General features: G+C 32.8%; 6 protein-coding genes and 1 long non-coding RNA gene across 10 annotated transcripts in view; 4 read left to right on the plus strand and 3 right to left on the minus strand.

Annotated features, from left to right (window-relative positions):
* LOC104757330 (chlorophyll a-b binding protein 2, chloroplastic) overlaps nt 1-4,127 on the minus strand; it is a 39,705-nt gene extending 35,578 nt beyond the window's left edge. The window contains exon 1 of the mRNA XM_087496169.1: nt 4,075-4,127. The gene's annotated coding sequence lies outside the window, so the exon portion shown is untranslated. The remainder of the gene's footprint in view (nt 1-4,074) is intronic.
* On the plus strand, nt 271-1,026 carry LOC104757338 (agamous-like MADS-box protein AGL29). The gene has a single exon (XM_010480068.3). The coding sequence runs from the start codon at nt 358-360 to the stop codon at nt 895-897; it is 540 nt and encodes a 179-aa protein (XP_010478370.1). The 5' UTR covers nt 271-357; the 3' UTR covers nt 898-1,026.
* Nucleotides 1,168-3,114, plus strand: LOC147924076 (uncharacterized). 2 transcript variants are annotated; one of them, XR_015587818.1, is made up of 5 exons: nt 1,168-1,690; nt 1,950-2,078; nt 2,178-2,243; nt 2,326-2,381; nt 2,522-3,114. It is a non-coding gene; the product is annotated as an uncharacterized LOC147924076 (long non-coding RNA). The 2 variants fall into 2 exon arrangements; XR_015587817.1 differs by lacking the exon at nt 2,178-2,243.
* Nucleotides 4,128-5,817: 1,690 nt separating the features above from the next.
* On the plus strand, nt 5,818-6,640 carry LOC109129901 (uncharacterized). Its single transcript, XM_087496607.1, has 3 exons — nt 5,818-5,995; nt 6,171-6,292; nt 6,389-6,640. Exons 1-3 carry the CDS (start codon nt 5,818-5,820, stop codon nt 6,638-6,640), a joined length of 552 nt encoding a protein of 183 aa, XP_087352733.1.
* A 6,197-nt stretch (nt 6,641-12,837) lies between these two features.
* Nucleotides 12,838-17,654, minus strand: LOC104757340 (large ribosomal subunit protein eL20w). 3 transcript variants are annotated; one of them, XM_087496178.1, is made up of 7 exons: nt 16,215-16,557; nt 16,063-16,116; nt 15,814-15,892; nt 14,995-15,109; nt 14,010-14,125; nt 13,843-13,906; nt 12,838-13,386 (listed from the first exon to the last, which is right to left on the minus strand). In XM_087496178.1, the coding sequence occupies exons 1-7, from the start codon at nt 16,393-16,395 to the stop codon at nt 13,045-13,047; spliced, it is 951 nt and encodes a 316-aa protein (XP_087352304.1). In that variant the 5' UTR covers nt 16,396-16,557; the 3' UTR covers nt 12,838-13,044. The 3 variants fall into 3 exon arrangements, with proteins under 3 accessions (XP_087352304.1, XP_010478371.1, XP_010478372.1); XM_010480070.3 differs by lacking the exons at nt 12,838-13,386; nt 13,843-13,906; nt 14,010-14,125 and adding an exon at nt 14,556-14,864 and having other exon boundaries at nt 16,215-17,654; XM_010480069.3 differs by lacking the exons at nt 14,995-15,109; nt 15,814-15,892; nt 16,063-16,116; nt 16,215-16,557 and adding an exon at nt 14,223-14,370.
* Nucleotides 17,655-17,908: 254 nt separating this feature from the next.
* LOC104757341 (protein BIIDXI) lies at nt 17,909-20,963 on the minus strand. The gene is made up of 3 exons (XM_010480071.3): nt 20,518-20,963; nt 18,699-19,223; nt 17,909-18,602 (listed from the first exon to the last, which is right to left on the minus strand). Exons 1-3 carry the CDS (start codon nt 20,636-20,638, stop codon nt 18,013-18,015), a joined length of 1,236 nt encoding a protein of 411 aa, XP_010478373.3. The 5' UTR covers nt 20,639-20,963; the 3' UTR covers nt 17,909-18,012.
* A 3,166-nt stretch (nt 20,964-24,129) lies between these two features.
* Nucleotides 24,130-25,807, plus strand: LOC104757342 (prefoldin subunit 6). Its single transcript, XM_010480072.3, has 5 exons — nt 24,130-24,347; nt 24,449-24,519; nt 24,706-24,830; nt 25,168-25,228; nt 25,537-25,807. The coding sequence occupies exons 1-5, from the start codon at nt 24,269-24,271 to the stop codon at nt 25,591-25,593; spliced, it is 393 nt and encodes a 130-aa protein (XP_010478374.1). The 5' UTR covers nt 24,130-24,268; the 3' UTR covers nt 25,594-25,807.
* Nucleotides 25,808-25,954: the final 147 nt, after the last annotated feature.

A 25,954-nucleotide genomic window follows, 5' to 3' on the forward strand; every position in this document is an offset into this window, starting at 1 on the left:
GATGTCAAGTTTATCATATTGTGTTCAAAGTTCAAACTTTTCTTTTATGGTATGAGTATTATGTTTATTATATAGGTATCAAGTTCTGAATTTTTGACTGACATAAGTAGCATAAATGTTCAAAAATTGCAAACATTAATCTAAGAATTGACAGAAAAAGAAAGGTAAAATAGAATCAATCTAAGAATTGACTACTTTAATGCAAATCTAATGTGGACCAATCTTTTTCATCTATATAAAACCAAATCTTGCATTCACAAAATTATATTCCTAAGGTAAAAGGGATTGAAAATTTCTCTTAATTTTTTCTTTTCTTTTTTGAGTAAACAAACTCATATTTTTTTGTTTTACCCCAAAATGAGTTCCAAGAAAACCAAAGGAAAGCAAAGGATCAAGATAAAGAAGATTGAAAAAGACGAAGACAGGTTGGTCACACTGTCAAAGCGTCGCAATGGTATCTACACCAAGCTCAGTGAGCTCGCTATTCTCTGCGGCGCCGACTTTGCATTTCTCGGGTACTCTGGCTCCGGGAAACCATATACATTCGGCAGTCCATCCTTCCAAGCCGTTGTGGAGCGGTTTCTCAACGGCGAAGCCTCCTCGTCGTCTTCTCATTTGCAACGATCGTTCTTTGATGCTCACCACAAAGCGAAGATTCAAGAGCTTTGCGAATTGTACAACAGTTTGGTGGACAAGGCACGTGAAGAGGAAGCGGAAGAGGTGAAGGCGGCTGCGTCCGTGGAGCCGTTGCCTGAAGATGCGTGGTGGAAAGTGAATCCGATGGCGGTGACTGATGAGGAAGAGAGTAAACAGTTGCTGGAGAAGTTCGAAGGGCTCTATGACAAACTGTGTGATGAAGTTGCTGTTAGGAACCAGAGAGAAGATGCTGCTGCGTAAAGATAACAAATGATCCCTCCATAGCTTTGTAGTCCTTATGATTATGATAGTCATGTTTTCTTGATTTAGTTTTCTAACTGGTCAAAGATTATGTGCACTCTTTAATAAAACATAAATATTTTATTTTAATGTTATTTTGGAAAAATACAACAAAGACAAAAACTAAAATAATAATCAAATTCTACTATTATAATTACTCTGGTCAGTCCACCGAAATGTTCTTAAAGAATTTATCATCAAAAAATAAATGAAAAATAAAATAATAATTACTACTAATAAAGTGGACAATTTGAGGCTTTTCCTTGTGTCCACCTCAGCTTTTCAATATTTCCTATGGAGTTGCCATGTCAGCATCTCTAGAATCATTTGAAAACAACCACAGACCTAAATAATTAAGATCAGACCTCTTACGCTTCCCTAGGATTTTCGTTACAAGTTCCTCTTCTCTAAATGGGCTTTCAACAACCACCTCTCCATTGCAATCACGATTACTCTCCCCTTGATCATTTACCTCATGTGGTGGCGTACAATGTTGTCGGGATCCGCTTTTGGATTTAAGCAAAGAGAAGGGCGAGAGATAGAGTCATAGAGTAAACAATGGTAAATCTTCACAAAATCGCTTTCCCTGGGATTATAAAGGTTCATGTTTTCCTGTAGAAATCGCTTTCACAGTTTTCATAGTTGCTTAGATTGTTATTCAATCCAGCTGTTATGTCTCTCGATATTCAACTTTAGACATAATTTTTCATACCTACTAATATATTTGTAAATGCCACTTCTAACAATATATAGGGTGTGAATGGTTGCAGCGGTCAGGGCGGCCAAATCTGTCTACGGACAGGACCGCTTTTAATTTACCATTCAACAAATATAGTCCACAGTGGTGCGGTCTAAATAAAGTAGAGACAAGACCGCTGCGGACTAACTGCGGACTGCTTTTGTATACAAATAGAACTGGTCCGCAGCGGTCTGTAGTCCGCCCCAAAAATAGAGCGGTCCAGACCGCAGACAGATTTGACCGCCCTGACCGCAGTTACCATTCAAACCCATAGAGTAGTAAAAGCAGGAGGCAAAACTATATACTCTTCAATGTTTTGGTCTATGATAAATCACAATTGATGGAGACCATGACTCTTGCAATTTCAAGAGATGATCCACCTCTCTTATCCTTTTGACTCAAGGTACATGTCTAAATTCTCTTCTTTAATCTTACACTTTAAGAGACCATATAGTTTTTGGTTCGTTATTTGTAATTATAATTTGTAACTACATGACTCAAGGTACATGTTTTCTCTTCTCCTAATATACACTTTTTTGTTCTTTAAAGAGGTCAACACTTTTAGATGGTAAACAGAGGCTATCCCACTCTTATATTTTTGTCACTTTGCTTATCTTCTTTAAATGAAGTTGTCTTTGTGCATGATGCAGTTATTTATTCAAAAGGCAAACAAAGTGTTTGGTAATAGATTCGGGCAAATCTTAAGGTATGGTAATTAACTGCTGAAATCTTAACTATCAACAATCTGAATAATGAGAGTATGCTGAGAGTTTTTAATGATATTTCCTTTTGTCATTTCATGAATCCAACGCAATTTTCCCTCGGATTATGACAAGGCATGTGAAGATCTGACAAGTTCAACTCACTTAGTATGTTCTCATTTTGTGAGTAACGACATTACTTTTCCTGGCACATAGTTCTGTAAAGAACAAAGCGTAGCTTAATTATTGTCAACCAGACAATGACTCCAAGCGAAGTTTAAGAGGTGTGCGGTGCGGTTGAAAACGACAGTGATTTAATATAGATCCTAAAAGACAGAGACAAGAGACCTCTAGAGATTCTACTTCGAGGTCTTTGGCAATTATATTTACAGTGTCAAAATCTCCAAATTATCTTTGTTATATATGGTGAACACTTTATGCTATTTACCTCTATAAGAAATGGTGAATACATAAAGCTATTTAAACAAAAGAAAACCACGTAAAAGACCCTACAGGTATGCAGAGCATCCATGTTGTAGTGAATTTTTTAACCATCCATACTCTAAGTCATGTATATTTTCTCTCTTTTTATGCTACAAAAAGCATGTGCTCTATTAATATTAGAAAAACCAATGGTCCTTTGTTTGTTGTTTCATCTTTTTCTTTGCATCATTAATTAAGCTTGGCAGGGAGAAGTTTCCCAACTGAACAGTCTGAATGAAGTGATTAGTTTTAAGTTGATTAAATTGTGTGTTGTTTCATTGTTTGGTGCGAAGCGTCTTTCTGTGTATGTGGGTTTGGAAAACTCATGATCTACGTCGTATCTTCGAAATTCTACTATATCGTGTTGTACTTTACATTTGCAGTTCTCTACCAGTTAACGGTTAGTGATTTGGTTTTATTTATGAGCACCAGAACTTGCGTTACTTCTTCTTCTTTTCTGTGTCAACACAACCAAAACTCCCATATACTCATTTCGTCCAGATAAATAAAAAGTATATAAAAATATACTATTGGAAAAAAATACGAGAGATGTATTAGATGAGAACAATACTATATAGACTAATAATAAATATACATATATATGTAGATAATATATTAAATAAATTACAATGAAGAAAATATGAATGGATAAACTTAAACAATTAATAGTACCATCTAACTTTAACTAAACTGATAAATAGTGCATCACATGATTTTCTTGCATGGATAGTCAAGAAACTAAAAAAAAAAAAAAACCAACTTAATCAACTTAAAATATCAATCTTCAAATATGTCGGGTGTAGCCCGCAGCCCAGTTTAACCCCTAGTCTAAAATATTAAAAGACAAATCAAAAGAGCTGACGTTAACTTTGAGAAATTTGATTTTTTCTTAAGTACCCTTAATGAAAAATACACTTAAAATATTTTCGACCAAGTTTTTCTCCCCTATTTCAGATGCACAAACGCAACACATTCACTTTTAGATTTAGAATTATCCATTTGCCATTAATAAAAATCAATTCTAGACCTTTTCCCATTTTCTAATTTGTTAAATTTTTTTTTTAAAATGAAATTATATGAATGAAAAATCATAAACTAGTTTTAATTAAAAAAAGGTCTAAATCTGATATAAATGGGTTTTTGAAAGAATCTTATAAAAAGTACACCGACATATTCAAAACACTAAAAACATAAGTTATTCACCAATATAAGTACTAAATACCCTAACCATTCTCCATAACTCCAAAACAAAGAAACAGAAAAAAAAACTCTAAATTACTATCATGTTCTCGAATTTATATTTGTATTATAATCTTGATCTTTTATTGTTCATCGGATTCTAATTATTTATATCCTCTTTTGTAGTATTTGTATTGAACGCAAGATCATGCATACCTAAATATTTGTGTATGGTTTATTTCCTTTTTAGAATAAGTACATTGTCAGATGTTTCATGGTTTGATTTATACTTTTGTAAGCTAATACAAATTTATTATGTTTCAGGTGAGTTCGTAGATGATCATGATTTTAGATCCACAAATTTGTATACAAAAAAACAGGTATTGTTTATTTAAAAAAAAAAACCCTAATCTTATTTCTTTGATACATTGAAGATGCTAACTTTTAATGCTAATGTTTATAGTTGCAGAAAAGTTACGGTTGGTGCTAATAATGAGAGATTTTTGGTATTTTCATAACTAACACTTTTACCACCAATTTTTAAAAAAATACTTCTATGTTTGTTGCTTACATTTATTTATTTTATAAACTAACACGCAGAAAAAGCGAGGCCAAGCAAACCTCGATCTTTGATTACAGCCTCTCCATCGTTTAAAAGAGGTGTGTTTGGTTATTCTTAAATTTTGTTTATTATTAATATTTTGCCAACGATAAATCTAATACATAATTTGGGTTTCAGATGAATCTATTGATGATTGTACAAAGAAAAACATGTGTCGTTTTTCTTAAAAAAAGAAACTAATCTTATTCCTTTGATACATTAATGATGCTAGCATTTATAGCTATTGTTTATAGTTGCAGAAAAGCTACGGTTGGTTCTAATAATAATGAAAGATTTGAGGTATTTTCTATAACAGACGATTTTACTACTGTTTTGTAAAAAAATTCCATGTTTGTGGCTTATTTATGTTGCCTTATAAGTAATAGATCAAAGATGCAAGGTCAGGAAATCATCGATCTTTGATTACTGCCTCTCAATCGTTTATAATAGGTATGTTTTGTTATTTTTAATTTTTATTTGTTATTAATGTTTGGCCAACTATAAAAGCTTATTCATGTTTTTTTTTGTTTTCAGATGAATCTATTGGTGATCGTGATTGTAGATCTACAAATTTGAATTCATTCAGATATAGGTTTTGTTATAAAATAACCCTAACCCTTATTTTTAATATCATAATAAAACTAACGATTACGCCTAATTGTAAAATTTGCAGAAAAGCTATGGTGTTTCCTAATTATAGAAGATTTATGGTAATTCTGAAACAGTAATTAATTGTTTAATATAATATATATTTTATGAATAATGGTAATTTTTGTTACTGATATAACATTATTATACATACTTTCTCTTTTAAACTAATAGAAAGAAGATGGAGATATATTTGTATTTGTATTTGATTACCATAAAGATGGAGATAAATACAGGTTAATAAAATTTATAAGGGATATTGATGGAAATATGAGATATTAATTGTACTTTAATAAATTTCTAATTGGATAAATTTGAATGAGAAATATATCTTAAAAAAATGTAACTGTTACATATTCACGAATGTTAGTGAAGAAAGATGTAATATCAAGATGCGCATTAAAAGTCGTTATGATAAACATATATAATATAAGTTTAATATTATCGTTTGAATAGATAGATATTAATCTAATAGTTGTAAGGTTTTTAAACTTACAGAAAACGTGAGACTTCGCAAGGAACGTAATAGCATGGATGCGAGTGCTCTCGCCACTTTTTCTAAGTGGCTAAGTGATATCAGGGATGGCAAAATTAATGAAACAAATAATGGAGATGTCGAGATTGAAATTCTGGAGGATTTATTAATTATAACAAGTGGTAATCCTATTCAAGCAATTGTTGAAGAAATCTACGGTGAATCTTTTGCAAGTAGGTCTGATCCAAAGTTATTTAGTGAAAGAGCTATTCTTACCCCAAAAAATGATGATGTTGATCAAATAAATCAATATATGCTTACTAAGCTATCAAGTATAATATCTTAATAAGATATATAATTATTTTAAAAAGTTACTAAAATTTATTACAAATTATTTTTTATTTACAGGTGTAGAAAGACAATATCTTAGCTCAGATAGTATTGAAACGTATGATACAAGTGCTTATGATGATATGATCTACACTCAGGAATTCTTAAACAGCGTACAAGTTTCTAGATTGCCTATCCATGTTCTAACGTTGAAAATATGAGCATTTGTCATGTTGCTAAGGAATATAGATCCTAAGGGAGGTTTGTGTAACAGTACGAGGTTGATTGTTACTCAGATAGCCAATCATGTTATCGAAGCAAGAATCATGACGAGAAAAAAGGTTGGTGATAAAGTACTTATCCCTAGGATGTTTGTGAGTCCACCCGATGAAAAGTTTTCCTTTCGTATAAGGCGACAACAGTTTTCCGTTACCGTTGCGTTTGCAATCACTATTAACAAAAGTCAGGGTCAGACGCTAGAGAATGTTGGATTGTTCCTACCGAAACCAGTCTTTACGCATGGGCAGCTTTATGTTGTCTTCTCTTGAGTCACAACCAGAAAATGCTTAAAGGTTTTAATTACAGATAAAGATAGGATATGTCAGAACAAAACACTTAGGGTGGTTTCAAAGAAGTATTTGAAAACATATGACTTGTGCTATTTTAGTTGGTTTATTATTTTTGGATGATTTCTTTGACTTTTTCATCTTTTAGATACCATTATAACATTTTATTATCTTTAATATTTCATAAAAATTCATATTGATTCAATAAGGTTTTTAAGAATTATTTTACGAATTTAAGTATATCCTTTATCTTGTAAATCACAAGTCACCTAGCCAATAATATTATGCCACATAGATTTTATTTTTGTAAAAAAATAATTAATTGAAAGCAGAAAATTTCAGTTTCTTCCAACCATTTATTTGCCCACTTTCCCACGATATTTTCAATTTTCAGTCTATATAACTAACCACTTTCTCCACAGTTTTCTAGTCCATTAACCAATCTCATCTTGTATATATTTGTCTCAAAACCACTAGATATTTTTACTCCTATTCAAAACAAATGTTGTCATATTATTGCTTCGCAGCCTTCACTGAAATTTGAAAGAAGGCATATGAGTACAACACCACTATCTTTTTGTTCTCATTCAATGTAATTTATTATTATATTCCTCTAATATTATATCTAGATTTGGGGGTTTAGAGTTTAGGGTTTAACTTATGTAAATGAACAAAGATGATTATACATAGATATGATATTATTATACCATGTACATTGTTGTTTTCCCGCTTTCAATTTTTATTAAAAATTTGAGTTTGTCAAACATAAGCTACTATGAATGTAATTTATCTTTTTGTTCTCATTAGTAGCTTATGTTTGACAAACTCAAATTTTTAATAAAATTCAAAGCGGGAAAACAACAATATACATGGTATACTAATATCATATCTATGTATATTTCCATTTGTTAGACAGAATTTCTAAAATAATCTTTGTGAAATTAATGTCATTTCTCTTTCTAATTCAGCACAACTCTTTACCTTTTTTGATACTATGAATGTCATTTGTGGTTTTAGATGCTAAAAGTTTTATTTAGCCTTAATCTTTCTTTAGAGTATTTTAGTATCATTAAGTATATTTACTATAAATTCTTAAATATAAAGTAATTATTAGATTAATATCATAATCTAATAACTACAAAGGCTTCATTATTAACTGTATACATATTATTATTAAAAAAAAATTATAAGCCAAAAAAAAATACACTAAAACGATTAAGATGCAACATTTAATCGTGAGACCTTTTGTATTCCCAAAACTCTAAAATCCCCTTTTATTCGTTCTTTGATAACAGAGAAAAAAACCATACTTCGAGAAAAATAGGAGACTCGATTACATTGCTGATCTTTGGTGAATCCACATCAAGGGTTTAAATTCTTGGTATTTTCACAATTTCTTTGCCAAAAGGGTTCTTCTTGCAGATGCAAAGGTTAGAGTCGTGAATTTAAGAAGACTTTTACTTAATTTTGCAATTCTAACAGTTCTTATATCAAAGATTTCTTACATAATTGTTAACAAACTTTAAAGGGTGACACAATAGAAGTCACCTTCCTACCAACTAATATATTCACAAAATTCCTGAATTATATCGATGAAGGTGAGTGGTATGATTTAAGAGATTTTAAGATAATCAACCCAACCCTCAAAGAAAGAAATACACATCATCCTTACCAAATCAAATATACGGATAATACAACCATGATGCTGCTCCAACCATTGAGTCTAAAGAACTATTTTTGGTTCGAGGATTTGGATGATATACGTCGTAGAAGAGTAAATCATGGCATCTCTTTCAGTTAGTTTTTCTTTATTTAATTTATACTCACATTATAAAATTCCGATAATTTAGTATATTGGTATCTTTTGTGCTCGGAAATCTATAGATTTTTTTTTTTTTTTTTGAAACTTTGTGTATTGGTCCCTCCCACAGAAAAATACAATTTCGATTTTTACCAAAATAGCTATGTGTGGATGTATAATAGATTTGGAAAGTGTCATTCAACTCATTAGAAAGTTAAATTCTGTCTTTTTGCCAAATTAGATGTATGCAGATTTATAGTAGATGTGGAGGACAAAAGAAGACATGGAAGTGACAATGATTGTAATGAAGTTGTCTTTACGCTATTGAATGGCAGGTAAAACACATTTATTCTACTTGTAATTATACTAACATTTATAAGTTTGTTTCTGTTATAATTTATATTAACTTGCTAAACCAGTAGGGATGAATCTGTAAAGTGTCGTGCAATAAAAAACTATGCTAACCAAAGGGATGCCATCTCACGTATAGGACCAAGCCGGTGTTTTGTGTATTGTGTTTCTAGAAGGTTGGTGAATATAAAGGTACATACCATTTATTACACTTGGTAGAATCAACAAATGGTAATCACTTTGGGGTATAATTATTCTCAAAATTCTGTTAAAATTGAATTCATCTCTACGTGCACCCTGTATTGTAAACACATTGGCCTCCTTCAAGATCTTTATAAAACCAGAGTTTCAAGATCTTGAACATCATAAGGCTATGTAAGTTGTGAATGTATATTATAATCAAGTTGTTGATATGATCGTGGCAAGCAAGGAGCCAGAGGCTGCAGAGCAACCAGAGGTGGTGGGAAGGATCACTCGTTCAAGAGCTAAGGAGATGGCCAAGGAAGCTCATGCACTCATAGTTGATGGGTCATTCAACCTACCGAGGATCCAAGTCTTCAACATATCCAACCTGAAGACTTCACCCGGTAATGATAACTAGGTAACTTAGGTGAGAAGTTTGTACTCTTTTTCCCATAGCTGAGTTTTGTCCCAATGGGTTTTCTCAGTATGGTTTTTTAATGAGGCAAATGGATCACTACGTCGAGTTATCTAGAAGTCATTACCAAAGAGGGAATAACGTACTTCTGTACTAGTTCAAGTGACTTCTGTACTACTACAGGTCACCTAGACGTTTTGCTGTTTTTCTTATTTCCTTTAAACGTCTTGTTGTTTTGGTTTTGAACTTCTTGTTGTTTAGAGTGTCGAGCCCTAGGGTGATTATAAACCCAAAAGCTACGCCTCTTTGTCCTTTAGCGAAGAATTATGTTGTAACAAGTATTGTGATCTTTCTTCTCTCAATTTGAATTCTTGAATGCGTTCTTGATTTATGGGTTTCGATACACTTTGTGATTCAGAAACTCTTCACTATCTTACAATCCATTTAATCACCTAAACACCTATCACCATCGAATCATTGTTATCACTCGATCATCTTCACCTCCTCCGTATTTGTCATTTGCGAATCATCACCTTCCATTCTCATCGCCTATCACTTGGTCATCAGCCTCCATCAGAGTTCTAATCCTAGGGAAATCGTATTAGTTGTGAATACATTTTCTATATTTACATCTCTGAATTTGCTGATCGTTATCACATAAACTATGTGATGGAACATGAAGGTGAAACTTCAGGGACTCAAATTGAAGCAATGGTGGCTTGAAGATCTTTTTTTTGTATGTGCAACCTTTATTATAAGTTTGAATGTTTGTAGTAACAAATACTAGAAATCCATATATGGGTTGTTTTTTATTTTAATTCTGTAACCGTGATAACAAATTACATTAACTTAATCGTAATTTTAATTAGCCAAAATATTTATCACTGTGAATTGGGCTCATATTATACTTTGAAACTTTGTTAATGGGCTTTGATACATTTTATTATAGTTTGTTTCTTTTGAAGTCTAAAAATATTTTATTGACTATAAATTATTTCAAAAATGCTTTTCTAAAAATAGTATTTAGTACTATATTAAACATACAAATTATTTTATATATCAACAAAAAAAATCAGAAGAATTAAATAACCTACAATATAACTATTTTAACATAATTGTTAATAAAAAAGGATTTTTATCCGCACATTCAAACTACTACTAAAAGCTTTCATACATGTTTTTAAAAAATAAATAAAATCAAAATCAAAATTAAAAAATTATTGTTTATAATCAGTATCTGCCCGCACAAGAGTGTGGGTAACTCTCCTAGTAATATCTAAACAAAAATAAGACAATTGATTCTCACGAGAACCAATCAAATGGTGACACATGTTACTATCTCAATATTATATTTTATTGTAATAATTTAGATCTCCAAAAACTTAAATTTTTTATTAATTAGTTTATTTGTTGTTATTTTTTATTTTTCATTTTTTATAAATTTTAAAGTAAAATTAGCTATCTAACAAGTTCCATTATGCACACTTTTTAATTATATATTCAAATTATTCTAAACTAATATTAGTTTATATAATAAAAAAATATTAGTATGATTAAATATATTATGTGAGTTGAAAACAATGTATTAGTATTGTGAAACTAACTATATTATTTATAATTTTATTATTGATAATCTGATATATCGTATAAAAGATAAATATTTAAGAAAATTAAATATATTAAATAAGTAATTAAATATGTAATTTAATATGTCTAAAAATAATCATACTTTTTTAATATAATTTAAGATTAAATGTAAAACTAAATAACAAATATTCAAATAAAACTAAATTAACAAATTAAGTTATATGAAAAATAATAATATTATTTAAGAGAAACTTGAGTTTCTCACCATTAAAAGTGTTTTTGGTTTTAGATTTTTCAAAAAACTACTTTCAAGCCAATCAAGATTATTCAAAAATTGGTTTTCCCAAAAATTAGGTAATCCATATTTTGTTGGTTTTTAGTTCTTTTCAAGGAAAAACCAAAATATACGTTTTACTAGTTTTTCATTTTTTAGCGTGACTTGAATTCTTTTTTTTATTTTTCTTTTTTTAAACAAATTTTTAACACATAATCTAAAAACCATAAACCAAAATCTAAAATCTAAAAACTAAAAATTAGAATTCAAAAACCACTTAAAAACTTGTGAACATTCATGGCCTAATACTATATTGATGAGAAATTTAATCAATTCTCACCAATGCACATGCTCCAATGGTTTCGTTTTTTTTTTTTTTTTGTCGGCTAAATATTTTATAAAGTCCAAATAGGAACATATTCGGTACAAGAAAGGCCACGAGAAGGCACACTAATTGCAAACATTTCAAGATAAGGAAAACAAATTGAAGACACGTGTTATGCAACGTGGGGAGTTTCTATTTGCCTTCAATTGTACCACATCGCCTTTTGCCAAATATCACCGGAAGAGATTTACTTGATTTAAACTTGGTCACCATAATTTCTAACCTCAGCAGATTAGCTCGGGATATTCATCAGAGAATCATCAGAACACGACGAAGACTCCAATACTTCATATCCCATCCCAATCAAACCGCATCATCTTGATCAATCCACCAAGGAGAACCTACGCTTTATTATAAAAGCCTTTTTGGCAGAGAGCGAGGAATTACCATCACTTGAGAGGAATCAAGCACTTAGTGAGCAAGGATCCATCTAATGACTTCCGGAATTCACAACTTCTCATAGTTGGAAGTGTTAATTTCAACCTGCAAAAGGCAACCAAAAGAGAAAAGACAAAATAAAATCCGAACAAAGTAGGAAAGATAAAACCGGCATCGAGACGGAAAACTAAAAGTACAAACAAAAAAGCTCCGATTTTAGACGGAGATTACAAACGAGTAACCCAAACTTTCTCTCTCTGAAAGATATGAGAGAGATAAAAGAGAGAAAGCTAATTGCTCCGATGGTTTCGTTTAGTTACTAAATTTTTTACACTTTATCACAAAAGTGATAAAATTTGTGAAAGAGATGTCCCGGGAAGAGATTTGAACATCTCAAACTGTACGAGCAATATAAAGTTTTGTTATTTAAGAAGCCCACATGATTTGTGGTTGTCTTCTGATTTGTTTTTCTAGCATAGGGATACAGTCCTCCAAAGAATTGTTCGTTTAGTTCGGTTCGCCGGGTTGCACTCATTTATGAGGGTTCTGATACAGCTTCGAATTGTTCAAAATCTGGAGATGCGATGGTTGCCCTCTTTTATGAGGGTTTTAGTTTATGCGAGTTCTTTTATTTGTCACCTTAACTCATGTGGATGTTTTAGTAGATATAAGAAGGATCTCTGTATTAATCGTGTATCAAACGTGATAGAAAGTTACTCAGTTTTTGTCATACCGTATGATTAATTAGATTAAGAGATGTAGTCTACAAATTCCATGCAGAGAAGAGGTATTAACAACTAGAAAATCAAGAAAATTTGAATTCTTTAAAGTCTCAAGAGTGCAAACTAATAAAGATGAACAAGAAAATCCAGAATCAAAATCAAGATAATGCATAATAATACTTCCAAGATTCTACACTCAAAATTTTAAAAAGACAAAACCAGCAACTTTGATCCCTTGAAAAAAGTATGAAATTGTCAAATTACCTTGTGATAAAAGAGAGAGAGAGATTCTACATGAACAAGTTAGGCCTGGAAGCCTTGTAGGTGGTCTTGAGCTTCCTGGTGGGAGGTCTAACCTTCCTGAAGACCAAGGGGAACTTGATCTTACTGTTGTGAAACTGTTTGGTGCTCTCTCTCTTGCAGAGGTTGGCTGGGACTGTGGCTGTCTTGATGATCTGAATGCAAGGGAACCTGACTCTGTGCCTAGATGCCATCTCGGTGTACATTTGCTCCACTGCTCCGTTCAAAGTAGTGTCACGGAACTCTTTGTACATGTTATGGTAACCTGTACGACTCTGGTATCTCAACCAGATCCCAAAGTTCTTGATCGTTGTTGGGTTCTTCTCAAAGATCTGTCGCAACCAATTAGTTTCCCAATGCATCAGCAGACGATTATAATAAAAAAAATTGACGCATAACAAAGAAACAGATGAAGTAGCCAAACATATTACACCTTAAAAGGAAACACAAATAACCATAAGAGAAGGGACTTATACTACAGAATGTCAAAAACACAAACACATCACACCATCAATCTAAAACAAACTTATCAAATATGTTTTAAAGATCATGTCAAATGAATATATAAAAATACTCAAATGGTATCAGTTGATTGAACGAAATCATGATAATAAACTAAACTCTAAACAAGAAGAAAATAAACACAGATGAACAAAATTGTCAAGAAATGTTCAATGTTTCTGAGGGCATATCAAATACAATCCATAGTAAACACAAGTATCAATACAGATCCTAACACCATAATTCACATTATTCAGATAAAGAGAATAGAGCAAACGAAGTATAACCTCGTTGATGGCTAGCATCTGTCCATTACTCTTCTTCACCTTCTTTTGCCTCCTCAAGAAGTACCTGACTCATCCAAACACATACAGAAACCATCCTTAGCTCAAGGATTCAAATCCATTTTAGTCCTAAAATCAAGGATGAATTATGTAAATATTATTAAACTAACCAGAACTTGGACTTGGCAAGAACCTCGTTCGTAGCCCAGAGCTTCATCCTGTAAATCTTAGGTTGCTCATCTTTCTCCGTCGGGAGTGCTCTTCCGACAACCTGGTACTGGTGAAGCTGCAAATAAGAAAAAATTTCGATCAGATTTCGCCGTGTCTAGACTACCAAATGCACTAAATCGCAAGAACTCTGGCCGGAATTAACGAGGTATTACCCTGAAAACGCCCATTTCCGTCTCCGCCGATGCTTGAATCCTCCAAAAAGACGCTAACTCACTCTTCTTGCTGCGTTTATATATGTGACCTAGTTTTAGAGAATGAAAAATAAAAACCCTAATCTCAATATTTCGTACCAAAATCCTAAAGCCCATTGGGCTTTCTTGATTCACAACCCGATGGTTAAACAACAATATTACTAATAAATTGTTTTTTTTCTTGGTCAAAACGCTAAAAAAAATTTATTAATCTTCAAAATAAATTTTGCTTAATTCCGGTTCAATCTAGTGTTGTTTTACTTGTGGAGTTAAAAAAGAACATAAAAATACGAGTTTCATGGGAACTTTGAATTGTAGCAACTTGCAATCGTCAAAGAAGAACACAGAATATATTACATAGCGATGTCACCAAGGGAATCAACAACATATACATTTTTGATAAACATAAAAGTTCAAACACAGCGTTACACAATGCTTCCTTCAGTAAACCACTAGATGTTCAAATAACTGGTATAATGATATTTGATATATCTACATTTTCGTGAAATATAGGATTGAGTTCGGTTAAAGGGAGTAGCTTCTTCACCAGATGTTAACATCCCCAGTCATCCCGAGCATGACGGCAATCATATAGACAACGCCCTGGAAGATTTCAGACCAAAACAAAAAAAGTCAGATGTATGAGACACACTATGATGAAAAATATAGATGAGTGACCAAGGTTGTGTGGTAAGACGACAACTTAATGAAAGAGACAGGGAAGGGAACTCACTGCGATTGAACAGGCAACGTAACCAGCCTTCTCGCGGTGATCAACAGATGTGACAAGAATAATAAAAGCACCGAGGTACCACGGGATCCCACCGAACAAAAAACCCATGATAAACCTGAGACCATATACAGAAAAAAAAAAAAAAAAAAAAAAAAAAAAAACACCTTCAAATTAGCATCTAGACAAGTTTGAAGTCATAAAATGTATGCTTTCAGCTTTCTTTTGTTAGTGGGAAACAATAGAATCATAGAAGCTAGGTTGCGCTTGTATCTCCATTTCAGGAGGAGATCATCAAAGTATATCCAGATTGCATGATCAACACATCCTTGTCTCAAATATTAGCTATATAATTGCTCTTGTAAATGTTTACATTAGTGGATGGAGACAAGCCACAAGAAGTTTTCCACAGACTTTCTTATATTGATTCTTAAGAGTATAAAGATGTTTTCCAAAAAGAAAAATATCTCCAATGACTAGAGTTCAAAAGGTTACGTAGCAGAGATATGCAATCAAATCAATCAGGATTCAGAGTCGCAATCGAAATATTGAGAACCTGTTATAGAATCTATGGCAAGTTCCACAACGAACACTGACTTAACACTGTAAAAACGCGATATATGTGATAGCATTCTAAAACCTACATACCATAAACCCAATTTCCAAAAATCCACAAACCTAACCTTTTGTGTTTTTGATCAGAACATAAATGGAAAATAAACAACCAGAAGAACCAAATGAATTTGGCGGGAATTCGTATTGCGAGACAATGTATAAAGCTATCATTATCAAAATGAAAAAGCAAGTAAGAAAAAAACTTACAGAAACCATCCCATGCCCAAGCCACAACAAGGAAGGTCATGCTCTCTCATCATCTGTCTCACCTCAACCACTGTATAATCTAAAACAACAAAAACGCAGAAATCAATACTCATTATCTGATCATACTGAAAGTAATTATACAGAACAATCTGTAATATTCCATACAAATTCACTTTAAGATTACAAATTCATATAAGAAAGATAAGATTTTTTTTCTCCAAAATTGAGGATAAGGACATTGAAATGTACCAGGAACAACTGGGAAACCTTGAGCATAATTCACAAAACCACCACCAGGAGGACCTAATCATTTCAATCACAAAACGATCACATAACAACAAAAACCCCTAAATAAGCAAAGAGTAATTATGCAAAAATCAAACGAGAGAGGGTTTTAAAACCTTGGAAATTCTGATAAGCATGTCCAGGATACGTAGCAATCGGATGCTGCGACGGCGGTAGATATTGCGGAGGCGGACTCGGAGTAGGATAATTTGCAACGCCTTGAAACGTTCCGTAATAGTATTGTTGTTGCTGCTGATTCACGGTGGAGTCTCTAGGTTTTGCTGCCTCTTCGTCCATGTTTGATACAGATCAGATTAATAAAAATAAAATAAAATTCGCTTCCACACCGGTATGACACAGAGAAATAGAGAGAATAGTCTAGCTCCTCCGCTGCGTTTACCGATGAGTAACTGCGATGGGAAGACGAATAGAAGAAGGAGACGAGGGAAAGAGAGAGACGGAGGAGAGTCAAATGACACGGTATTGTTGACCCGATTCGTGATCCGGGTCTTAAACCGGGTCACCCGAAATTTGGATTTTTCTCAATATGGGCTTTACTAAAAAGCCTTTTAACACTTGAGATTTCTTCTGACCAAAACGTGAATGCTCAAAAATATATGTTTATTTAATCACCTATGATGTAACAACAATTCTCTTGTCTCTTTTTTTTTTTTTTTTTTTTTTGTCAAACAATTCTCTTGTCTCTAATATCCAAAAGTTGTGCCCAAATGAGAACAAACCAATAGCAACAAAATCGTAGTATCATGTTTCTTTTTATCAAATGGGATGAAAACGATGATTTGGTCTTTGCTTATTAGTGAACTGGTTCAATAGCTTCGGTAACATTAGTTTTGACAATTCCGTCCACAAAGGTTGAAGATACAACTTCGGTTGATTCCTCTATGCAAAGTAGTACTTCAAGGATAACACCTAAAGAACAAACACTAACTGATCTTCGACTAAAGAAAAGCTCAAATCTAAATCAATCACACACAACCAAAAAGCACTGGCTGCTCAAAATAAAGTTGCACTAAGAACATATCAAACCTGAAACAAGATGCTACCTCCGAAGTCGTAACAAAGAAGAAAAATCCTTTTTTTTCAAAAAAACAAAAATGAGATTTTTTCAATTTTTTTTTTAAAAAAAGAACAAGAAGATGAATGAATCAGAAAGAAGCTGATTTGCAAAGTCATTCAGACTGAGTATCCGGAGGATTCTGGCATAGCCAAAACGTTAGTTCAAAGCTGCACCAAGAAACATTCCAAGGACAATCAGACTGGTCTTAAGTACCTGCTATATCTCCTCATCTTCATCATCTACTATTCCCAGAATTATAAAAACATTAAATTAAACCCCAACACCTATTAGTCTGAAGCATAGATCCAATCCCAAAATCTAATTCAATCAAGGAAGCAAAGAATGGCAAACAAAAAAAAAAGTGTATCTACTTATGAAACCTCCAGTAATAAAAGAATTGCATATGTGAATCGGAAACGACGATGGCGGCGGAGAAAGAAGCAATGGTAATAAAAAAACTTTCAGGTTTTTAGTACTTAAGAGTGCCTTTAAACGCGACGACGCCGTTTATAGGAGTGGACAAATCTATGAAAAAACCCTATCACGTATTCAGAATTTCTTACCAAACCAAACCGAAATATGTATACTCCGGTTCGGTTTTGAGTTGACGTTGGTAAATTTTCTAAAATTTTAGTGATAGTCTGTAAATTTATCTATAAATACTCGAAAACTAACATTTTAGTACAATCTCTTGTATTACATTCGAACATGCTTTTGAATTAAAACGATAAATACCTTCGAAATTGCTTTAACCTTAATGGATAAACCATACAGAATTCTTGGTTTTCGCAATACCATTTTTTTGGTACACTAGAATAAAACCGGAACAGCTAAATCTAAAACAAACCGATAGCCAGAAGAACCAAAACCGAAAGCCAGAATCCGAACCCAGCTCCAATTCTCTTCGACCCGGAGAACCAAACTCTAACGTCATCGATCACAGGTCCACACAAGGAGCTCATATCATCAGTCCTCGTATTGTAATAAACACTGTAGAACGCAACTCTGGTTCGATCAGCCTTTGCCGTGAAGTTCAAACCAACCTTTTCGAAACTCGAGTTCGCTTGCGCCATGTAATGATAGTTCTGTGCCTGATCACCTGCGAACGCCATTATAGCTAATGGTTCCTTGCATTTATCACCAGCGTGGCCGAGAGAGAATGACAATAAGTACGGCTTATCTGCTTTGGTCTCAACCATTTGAGAAATAATGCCTTCTTTGCCCGAGAGAAGCTCGACGGCTCGTTTACCACCTGGAACTGAGAAGTGATCCGAGTCAACAAACCGGACCGCTCGGTTCGATTCAACAGTCCAACCCGGAAGAGAAGATATCTCTTCGTCGAGGTTTGTCGGAAGTAGTACACCAAGAGACGTGTTCCTGAACATCCATGGACCTTCTTCGAAATCTCCATTAATCACCGCGTTATCTTCAAAATGTTTTAAAAAGGGTCAAATTTCAATTGCAGAACTTTTGGGGTCGAAAATAGAAATATAGAGAAATTCAGGGATGTTGTTGTTGTAACCTTTGGGTTTATCAGGAGTAAAGAGCTTCTTAATAGCAATGTCATCGATGATTGGACCACAAGTCGGGTCATCTTCCATACCAGGATTCTTAAAAACCAAACGTACGTGATCCTCTTCAGCTTCAAACGCCCACGCGTAAGGATCCCAACCCTGAACGTTATAAAGCGTTTGCAAATCCACGTTCCGCGACGCGCCCATATCGTCCGCGTCTGCGTTCACAGACGCTACCGACACATTAATTGACTCGAGTTGCGCGCACGTGCGGGCAGCGCTGAACGTGACCGAGTAGACAAAACCTTTCTCAACCGTTAGATCTTGGCTGATCTCTGCGTCGTTGCCTAATCGGACGGCGTGTCTGCCTTGTGGGACGATCAGGATCATTCCTCCTTGTTTTTGACCGGAATTAATTAGCTCCACCGTGCCGTTTAATTTCCAGCCCGGAATCTGAGATAGTCCGTCGGTTACTCCGTCGTCTGGGAAGCCATTCGACGGTGATGTTTCGAAGTCTCCGTTTATCACCAAACCTGTAGTAAAAACAAAAACAAAACAAATTTACATAGGATTTTTTTTGATAGACAAAATATTAGGAAACGCCAAATTATCACGTTAGTTTTGTTAGAAGGCTAGCTGTGTGAAAAGAGACATTTCTTTGTCTTGTCTCAAACAAACATATAAGTTGTTGATTCGACACAACACTTTAATTTTACATGATGATAAATAAACAAAAATAAGTAGGAGACACGCGGGATACGTCTTATATATATGGACCATACCTTCTACTAGCTAAACTCTACTGGGACCATAATTTTGACTAGTATTACTTAAAAAAGTTTATGTCTACACTTCTACAGTCCCAATTTACACCTTACAAATGCCCCTTATAATAGGGGGGAAGTAGAGACAAATGTATTTTCGGTGAAAAGAAGAAAAAAAGAAGAAAGCGTGTTGAAATTGAAAGGCGTTGAAAAAACAAAGAAGTATTCAGACACTTGTATGTCGTTTTATCATGTACTCTTTGTCGTTTGTATAATACTACGAGTCTACGACGGTAAGACCCAAAAATCACCCTTTTATTAGGCGGGAATCCTTCTACCTGAATTATTTTTATTTTTGACTATTAAGAATTAAGATCTTAAAAGATTAAACTAACATAGAGAAAATAAAATATTGCTACCAAAACCATGTTTGTTTAAACTGTAAATGGAGTTGTAACTTGCCAGTTGAAGCTCAAGGGCTTCCAATTCCATTCTAATTTTGCCGCCGCCGAAAGCACGAATAAGATACTTTATACTTAATTGACAAATAAACCCCAGAGACTTACATTTTTCCTATTGTGGCGCATTAAATTGAATTTGACAAATTACCTCTAAATATGAGAGAACTTATAGCTAAATCAAATATTTTACTGGTTTGATTAGCATTGTTTATCTTCTACATAGACTGAAACTTGTGTACAGCTTATACTACTAAGTACTAACGGTAAGTTCTAACTATTTGACTCCTAATCTTAATTAGTAAAGAAGCATATTTATCTTAGATTCTAAAGCTAAGCAACAGAACAGTAAAGTAAAATTGGAGGAAACCCCCTAAAACCTAAACTCTCTAAATCTAGACAAATGTTATATAACTCAGTGTTCATTCAATATTTTTTTTTTCCCAAAAAAATCAATATTATGATTTATGAAAGTAAATCTCTTTTGCTCCTCTGTTCTTGGAACAGAGCGAAAGAGATTCAAGAAATCAAATCTTAATAAGTCAAGATGGCATTGAGGATTCAAGAAATTAAAACCACAAAGAAGGGGTCAGGGAAAAGCGTACCATCTTCGACAAGCGGAGCCTTGTCGTCGGCGACGGCGACTAAGACGGCGATGGAGAGACTAAGCAGAAACATGAAAATGGAACCACATCTGCACCCAGAAATGGAGTTCATAGCCATCATCTCTCCTTCTTCTTCCTCACTACTACTACCTACTGCTCTCTTCTCTCTCTCTCTGTAAGTGTGAAATGTGAAAGTGTTTTTTCTGTATGTTCTTTTCGGGCAGCGAGCAAAGACAGGGAAGGGTAGTGTCCTTTTATCCAAGATTCCGCACTGCTTGTCTCTTTTTTTTTTTTCTTTTTTTCTTTCAATTATTTTCTAATTTCACATTTAATTTTCCACTATATTTAAAGCTGTTTACAGATATTTAGACAAAACTCCATGCACGCATAACAAAAAATAAAGTAAAAGAATAGGGTAAGAAATGTTTCTTTCCTTCACTCGTTTCATTGCTAATTTAATCAAAACATATTTAATTGTCATATTCAGATTAGCCACGATGGAATAAATTATATACCTATGCTTTCTTTTGTTTTCTTTCCCCTTATTGGATCTGTGTGTTAGAGGTGAGGTAAAGTTGCTGCTTTTTTACTTTTGATCCAACTCTATTTCTTTTTAGGTCATGGAGTGAATTATTAGTTTGACAACAAACAAAAAAAAATGTCTCTTTAATAATCTTCACCTTTTCACTATTTTAGATTGAGGTACAAAAGGCAGGAAAATTAAAGAGTTGTGTGTGTGTTTTTTTTGGTAAAACTGTATTTCTTTTAGGTTGTGGAGTGAATTATTAGTAATTGAATTTTAAGGTATGTAGAAGATTTGAACTAATTCTATTTGCTGACAAACAAACAAAATGGAGAGCTAATTCTATATAAATGACATCCTAAATTAAAGTGTCTGAATTGTTTTCTTCACATTCTTTTTTTTTTTTGTGAATTTTATAGTATTAAATTTGTCTCGAAAATCTATCATAATATTGAAACACTAGCAAACTTTTCTTTTATAAAACAGATTCATCGTTTACACAAGGCTAAGAAAATATTTGATTAGCTTATTAGACAACTTTAGCTTAGTTATTTTCACAGTTAACCGCTACAGTTTTTTTTTACCATTTTTATGATTATGGTCTCATTAGGCAGTGGGAATTTATAAATTATACGGGTTATGATCCGAAGTAAGTATATATGTTACAGTTCAAAAATGATTTTTTTTTTTAACATCGATTATATCCTACTATATTAATTGAGAAGTACAAATATGAAACTAACCTTAAATGTATAAAAAATTACATTCAATTGCCATTAGAAAACTTAATTAAGATTAATAAATTAATTAAATAAATATAAGTAATTAAAAAAACGAAAATTGGGGATACATTAAATAAAAGGAATTGTAGAAAAGTAACAAAAAAATCTATTATAATAAAAACTAATCCGTATTAGAAAAAAAAAATTTACAACTAAGATTTTAAAAATCTTATCAAATAAAATCTACAACTACAAATTTTATCCTACTATATTAGTTAGTGCAAATATGAAACTAACCTTAAAATGTGTAAAAATTACATTCAATTGCCATTAAAAACTTTAAGATTAATTAATTAATTAAATAAATAAAATTAATTAAAAATGAAAATCGGGGACACATCAAATAAAATAAATTGTAGAAAAATAAAAAAAAATCTATTAGAATCAAAACTAATTCATACTTAAAAAAATTAACAGGTAAGATTTTAAAAACCAAATCGAATAAAATATACAGCTATAAATTTTATCAAAAAAAATTTTCACCACAGGTTAAAATTATTACAAACAAGAAAATGAAGCCACAGAAAAATACAATAAATGTTGTTTTCAAAGAGACATTTTAAAACTTTTACTAGCTATATTTAGTTGCTTTTTTTTACATGTTAGTAAGGATTGTGTTTAGTTGACAAAGGTTTAAACAATTTTATTTATTATATACAAATGTTTTATTGACAGGTTTTCAATAAACATTTTTAAATACAAAAATTATAATATAAGCAAACCAAATTTTAATCACAAACTATTATAAATAACATTATAATAAAATAAATTATTACAAATTTTTATTAAAAAAATGTTCAGCCCGCGGTTCTCCGCGGGTTAGTACCTAGTTGAATTAGTAATTGAAATAGTTAAAATAGTCAACATGGATAATGCTTGTTATCATATGAGGAAAGTAAAAATGATACATAAAATTTGATCCTGATCAAGGTTGGCTTATGCAAGTTTATAGTCCCTATGCTAGTACTTGATTGTGAAGTCTTACGGTCCATTGGAAACGAGCTTCTGCAAACTAATTGCTCCAGATTTGTATATCTCGAACCCAATGATGAAAATTTAAAAGGTTAGAATTTCAATGATGAAATTCAAGAGAGCAGAGAAAATTATGAGTTTTGATTTCTAACATTATTAATGAAAAAATAAGAAATAGAAAATTATGTATTTTTCAGGCAAAAAAAAAGGTTCATATATTTTTCTGACAAAAATAAATAATTTGTGTTTTTTTGGATTTTTTTTCAAAAAATAATAACGCCATCACAATGCCTTTAACGATCATTACGAAGACGAGGAGAAATTGGAAAAAGGTTATAGTTCGTGTATTTTTTGTCAACTAAAAAATAGTCTGTGTATTTTTCTGACAACGAAAAATTATGTTTTTTCTGGCAAATATTAAATAGTTGGTGTTTTTTTTGAAATTTTCCCAAATAAAAAAAAATTGTTAACCCAGGTTGAGCATCATTAATTGCATATTTAACATGTTGTTAAAAACGTTAATCCCGCGCTAATTCTATGGCAATTTTCGGGGAAAACTAATTAAATAAAGTTGTACATAGATCACTCTTTTATTTTTATACAAAGTCCTAAGTTTCAGTCCAAGGTCTCTCATTTATATATAGTCTCTTCGTCTCCTGGCGATTTCAGTGGAAGGTCTACTCGTCGTCCTCTCTATGTATTTCCTCTTACAGCGAGAGCTGAAGTTTCTTGATCGTTCACCCCTCGAGGATTTGGTTTGACCATATTTTTATTTTTTCCTTTCAGATTCTTCGAGCATGGATCAATTGTTCCACTCCACATGGGGTTAAGAAAATCTTTGATTAGCTATTAGACAACTTTAGCTTAATTAATTTCACAATTAACCGCTACAGTTTTTTTGTACCAATTTTATGATTATGGTCTCATTAGGGGGTTGGAATTTATAAATTATACGGGTTATGATCCAAAGTAAGTATATATGTTATAGTTCAAAAATATTTTTTTTGTTTTGAACATCGATTATATTGACTTAATAATTGAAATTGTTAAAATAATCAACATGGATAATGTTTGTTATCATATGAGGAAAGTAAAAATGATACATAAAATTTGATCCTGATCAAGATTGGCTTTTGCAAATTCCCTAGTACAGTCCATTGAAGATGAGCTTCTGTAAACTAATTGCTCCACATTTGTACATCTCGAATCCAATTATGAAAATTTCAAAGTTTAGATTACCACGTAAGAATATTGTTTAGCTCAGGACTTTCATAAAAATTGAAAAAAAAAAAAAAAAAAAAAGACATATTGGGCCGATAAAAGTCCAAGTTAATTCCAACGGGCTTCGGCCTTACTAAAACACGGTGACTTTAACGGCGTTTTGTTGTTGTTTCTATTGGTGGATCTGCGACTGCGAGAGAGTCCTCTTTCCAATAAAACCACCGGAGTGAGGCAGAAGAAGACGACGACGAAGATGAGTTCATCGACGGCTGTTCGTGATTTGCAGAGAGACCTAGAAAACAAGGCCAATGATCTCGGCAAAATTCAGAAAGGCAAGTTTCTGAAATTCTCTTTCACCTTTCTCCATGTGAATTTTTTTTATCCCCCTTGGAGGCGGGAAACCCTACTTTACTGTGTTCATTCATATTATCAGATATCGCGAAGAATCATCAGCTGAGGAAGAAGTATACGATCCAACTCGGTGAGAATGAGCTCGTCCTTAAGGTATAGAACATATATGTCTCACTGTTTTCTCTAGGTTTTGTGGCTACTTAAAATGGTGAATTTTTCTGATTTTGTGGATTCGAAAGAGGGGTTGTTTGATTGCATTGCTTGGCTTGGCTTGGCTTGGCTTCATCATACTGTTTACTTCCAGCTTTAATCCTTTGTGGGTGTGTTGTGTGTATACAGGAGTTGGATTTGCTCGAAGAAGATGCAAACGTTTACAAATTGATTGGTCCGGTGCTAGTGAAGCAGGATTTGGCTGAAGCTAATGCTAATGTCCGTAAACGAATTGAGTACATCTCTGCTGAATTGTGAGTTTTTTTATTCCTTTACTTTGATTGAAGCAAATGCGGTTAATTGAGAAACTAGTTGAAGAGATAAATAACCTTATAGTTTGTTATCTCATTCTAGGCTAATAGAGAGTGACTGGTGTTGATAAATTATCTAATTAGGGTAAAGGTGATAATATTAGTTGCTAATATGGGTAGTGAACATCATCCTGTCTCTTTTTGAATGAGTAAAGCGCTTTAAATTGTGGAAAAAAACATTTTCCCTTTTAGCGATATAACAACTATGAGGAAGGTAGATGAACTGTTTTAAGCTATAGGGTCATGGCCTCAAAAATAATGTTGTTAATATCCTTTGCAGGAAACGGCTTGATGCAATTCTTCAAGATATGGAAGAAAAACAAAACAACAAGAGAGAAGCGGTAAGACGTCCTCCTCTTCATGCATTATAAACTAGCACTGCTAATAGTCCAAACATTTATGCTCACTTTACTAAGCTCTGTAAAGATACTTTGGTAGATAGATGGTTATCGTTTGTTAGTTTAAGCGTGCCCTGGAATTAAATACTTGAACTTTGCTCTCTCTCCTCTGTTTTTGTTGAGTAGCCTTGCTCTTTTGAGAGAATGAGGACCCATGGACACGAATGAAACTTTTTTCTTAACTTCATTGGCTTAAAATGGTGATAATGATCATATGGTTTCAATAATTCATGGAATCGAAATTTTTGCAGATAATGAAGTTACAACAAAGGCTACAGTCAATCCAGGCAGGAAAAGCAAAGGCTTGATTCAGTTGCAACCACATTTGTTGAACCCCCGTGCTCGGTCTTGTCTCAGATGGTGTCATATTCAGTTACTGAGGGTTCTTATGGTTTCAGTTTTGTGGTTATTGATGTCGCTTTGTGTCTCTAATCTTTTTTGTTGGCCACTAAACTTGAACGTGTAACTTATAAAGGATCTTGTCGCCCTTTCTCAAGTTATGAATTTGGAGATTTACAACAATATATTTTGTGTGCACACCTAAAAGATGGTCCTTATACATGTTTCAAATCGATTATGGTTGGTTCTATGGAATACCTTTCAGGGTTACGAAGAGTTAAAACTTAAAAGGACCAAATAATCTCATAATTCAAGGTTTACGACTCGGAT

Source organism: Camelina sativa, chromosome 17, assembly GCF_030686135.1.
Source record: "Camelina sativa cultivar CO46 ecotype springtype chromosome 17, ASM3068613v1".
Lineage (NCBI taxonomy): Eukaryota > Viridiplantae > Streptophyta > Magnoliopsida > Brassicales > Brassicaceae > Camelina > Camelina sativa.

Bases quoted from the DNA above. Each gene is read 5' to 3' on its own strand.
- LOC104757342 (XM_010480072.3), top strand. From the start codon at position 24,269: ATGAGTTCATCGACGGCTGTTCGTGATTTGCAGAGAGACCTAGAAAAC. The intron at 24,520-24,705 runs GTATAGAACATA...GTGTGTATACAG, and splicing joins AGAATGAGCTCGTCCTTAAG to GAGTTGGATTTGCTCGAAGA. The intron at 24,831-25,167 runs GTGAGTTTTTTT...TATCCTTTGCAG, and splicing joins GAGTACATCTCTGCTGAATT to GAAACGGCTTGATGCAATTC.
- LOC104757341 (XM_010480071.3), bottom strand. From the start codon at position 20,638: ATGATGGCTATGAACTCCATTTCTGGGTGCAGATGTGGTTCCATTTTC. The intron at 19,224-20,517 runs GTACGCTTTTCC...TTTTTACTACAG, and splicing joins GGCTCCGCTTGTCGAAGATG to GTTTGGTGATAAACGGAGAC. The intron at 18,603-18,698 runs GTTACAACAACA...AACATTTTGAAG, and splicing joins TACTCCTGATAAACCCAAAG to ATAACGCGGTGATTAATGGA.
- LOC109129901 (XM_087496607.1), top strand. From the start codon at position 5,818: ATGGATGCGAGTGCTCTCGCCACTTTTTCTAAGTGGCTAAGTGATATC. The intron at 5,996-6,170 runs GTAGGTCTGATC...TTTTATTTACAG, and splicing joins CTACGGTGAATCTTTTGCAA to GTGTAGAAAGACAATATCTT. The intron at 6,293-6,388 runs GTTCTAACGTTG...ATTGTTACTCAG, and splicing joins TTTCTAGATTGCCTATCCAT to ATAGCCAATCATGTTATCGA.
- LOC104757338 (XM_010480068.3), top strand. From the start codon at position 358: ATGAGTTCCAAGAAAACCAAAGGAAAGCAAAGGATCAAGATAAAGAAG.
- LOC104757340 (XM_087496178.1), bottom strand. From the start codon at position 16,395: ATGGACGAAGAGGCAGCAAAACCTAGAGACTCCACCGTGAATCAGCAG. The intron at 16,117-16,214 runs GTTTTAAAACCC...TGAAATGATTAG, and splicing joins TGCTTATCAGAATTTCCAAG to GTCCTCCTGGTGGTGGTTTT. The intron at 13,907-14,009 runs GTTAGTTTAATA...TGGATGAGTCAG, and splicing joins CTTGCCAAGTCCAAGTTCTG to GTACTTCTTGAGGAGGCAAA.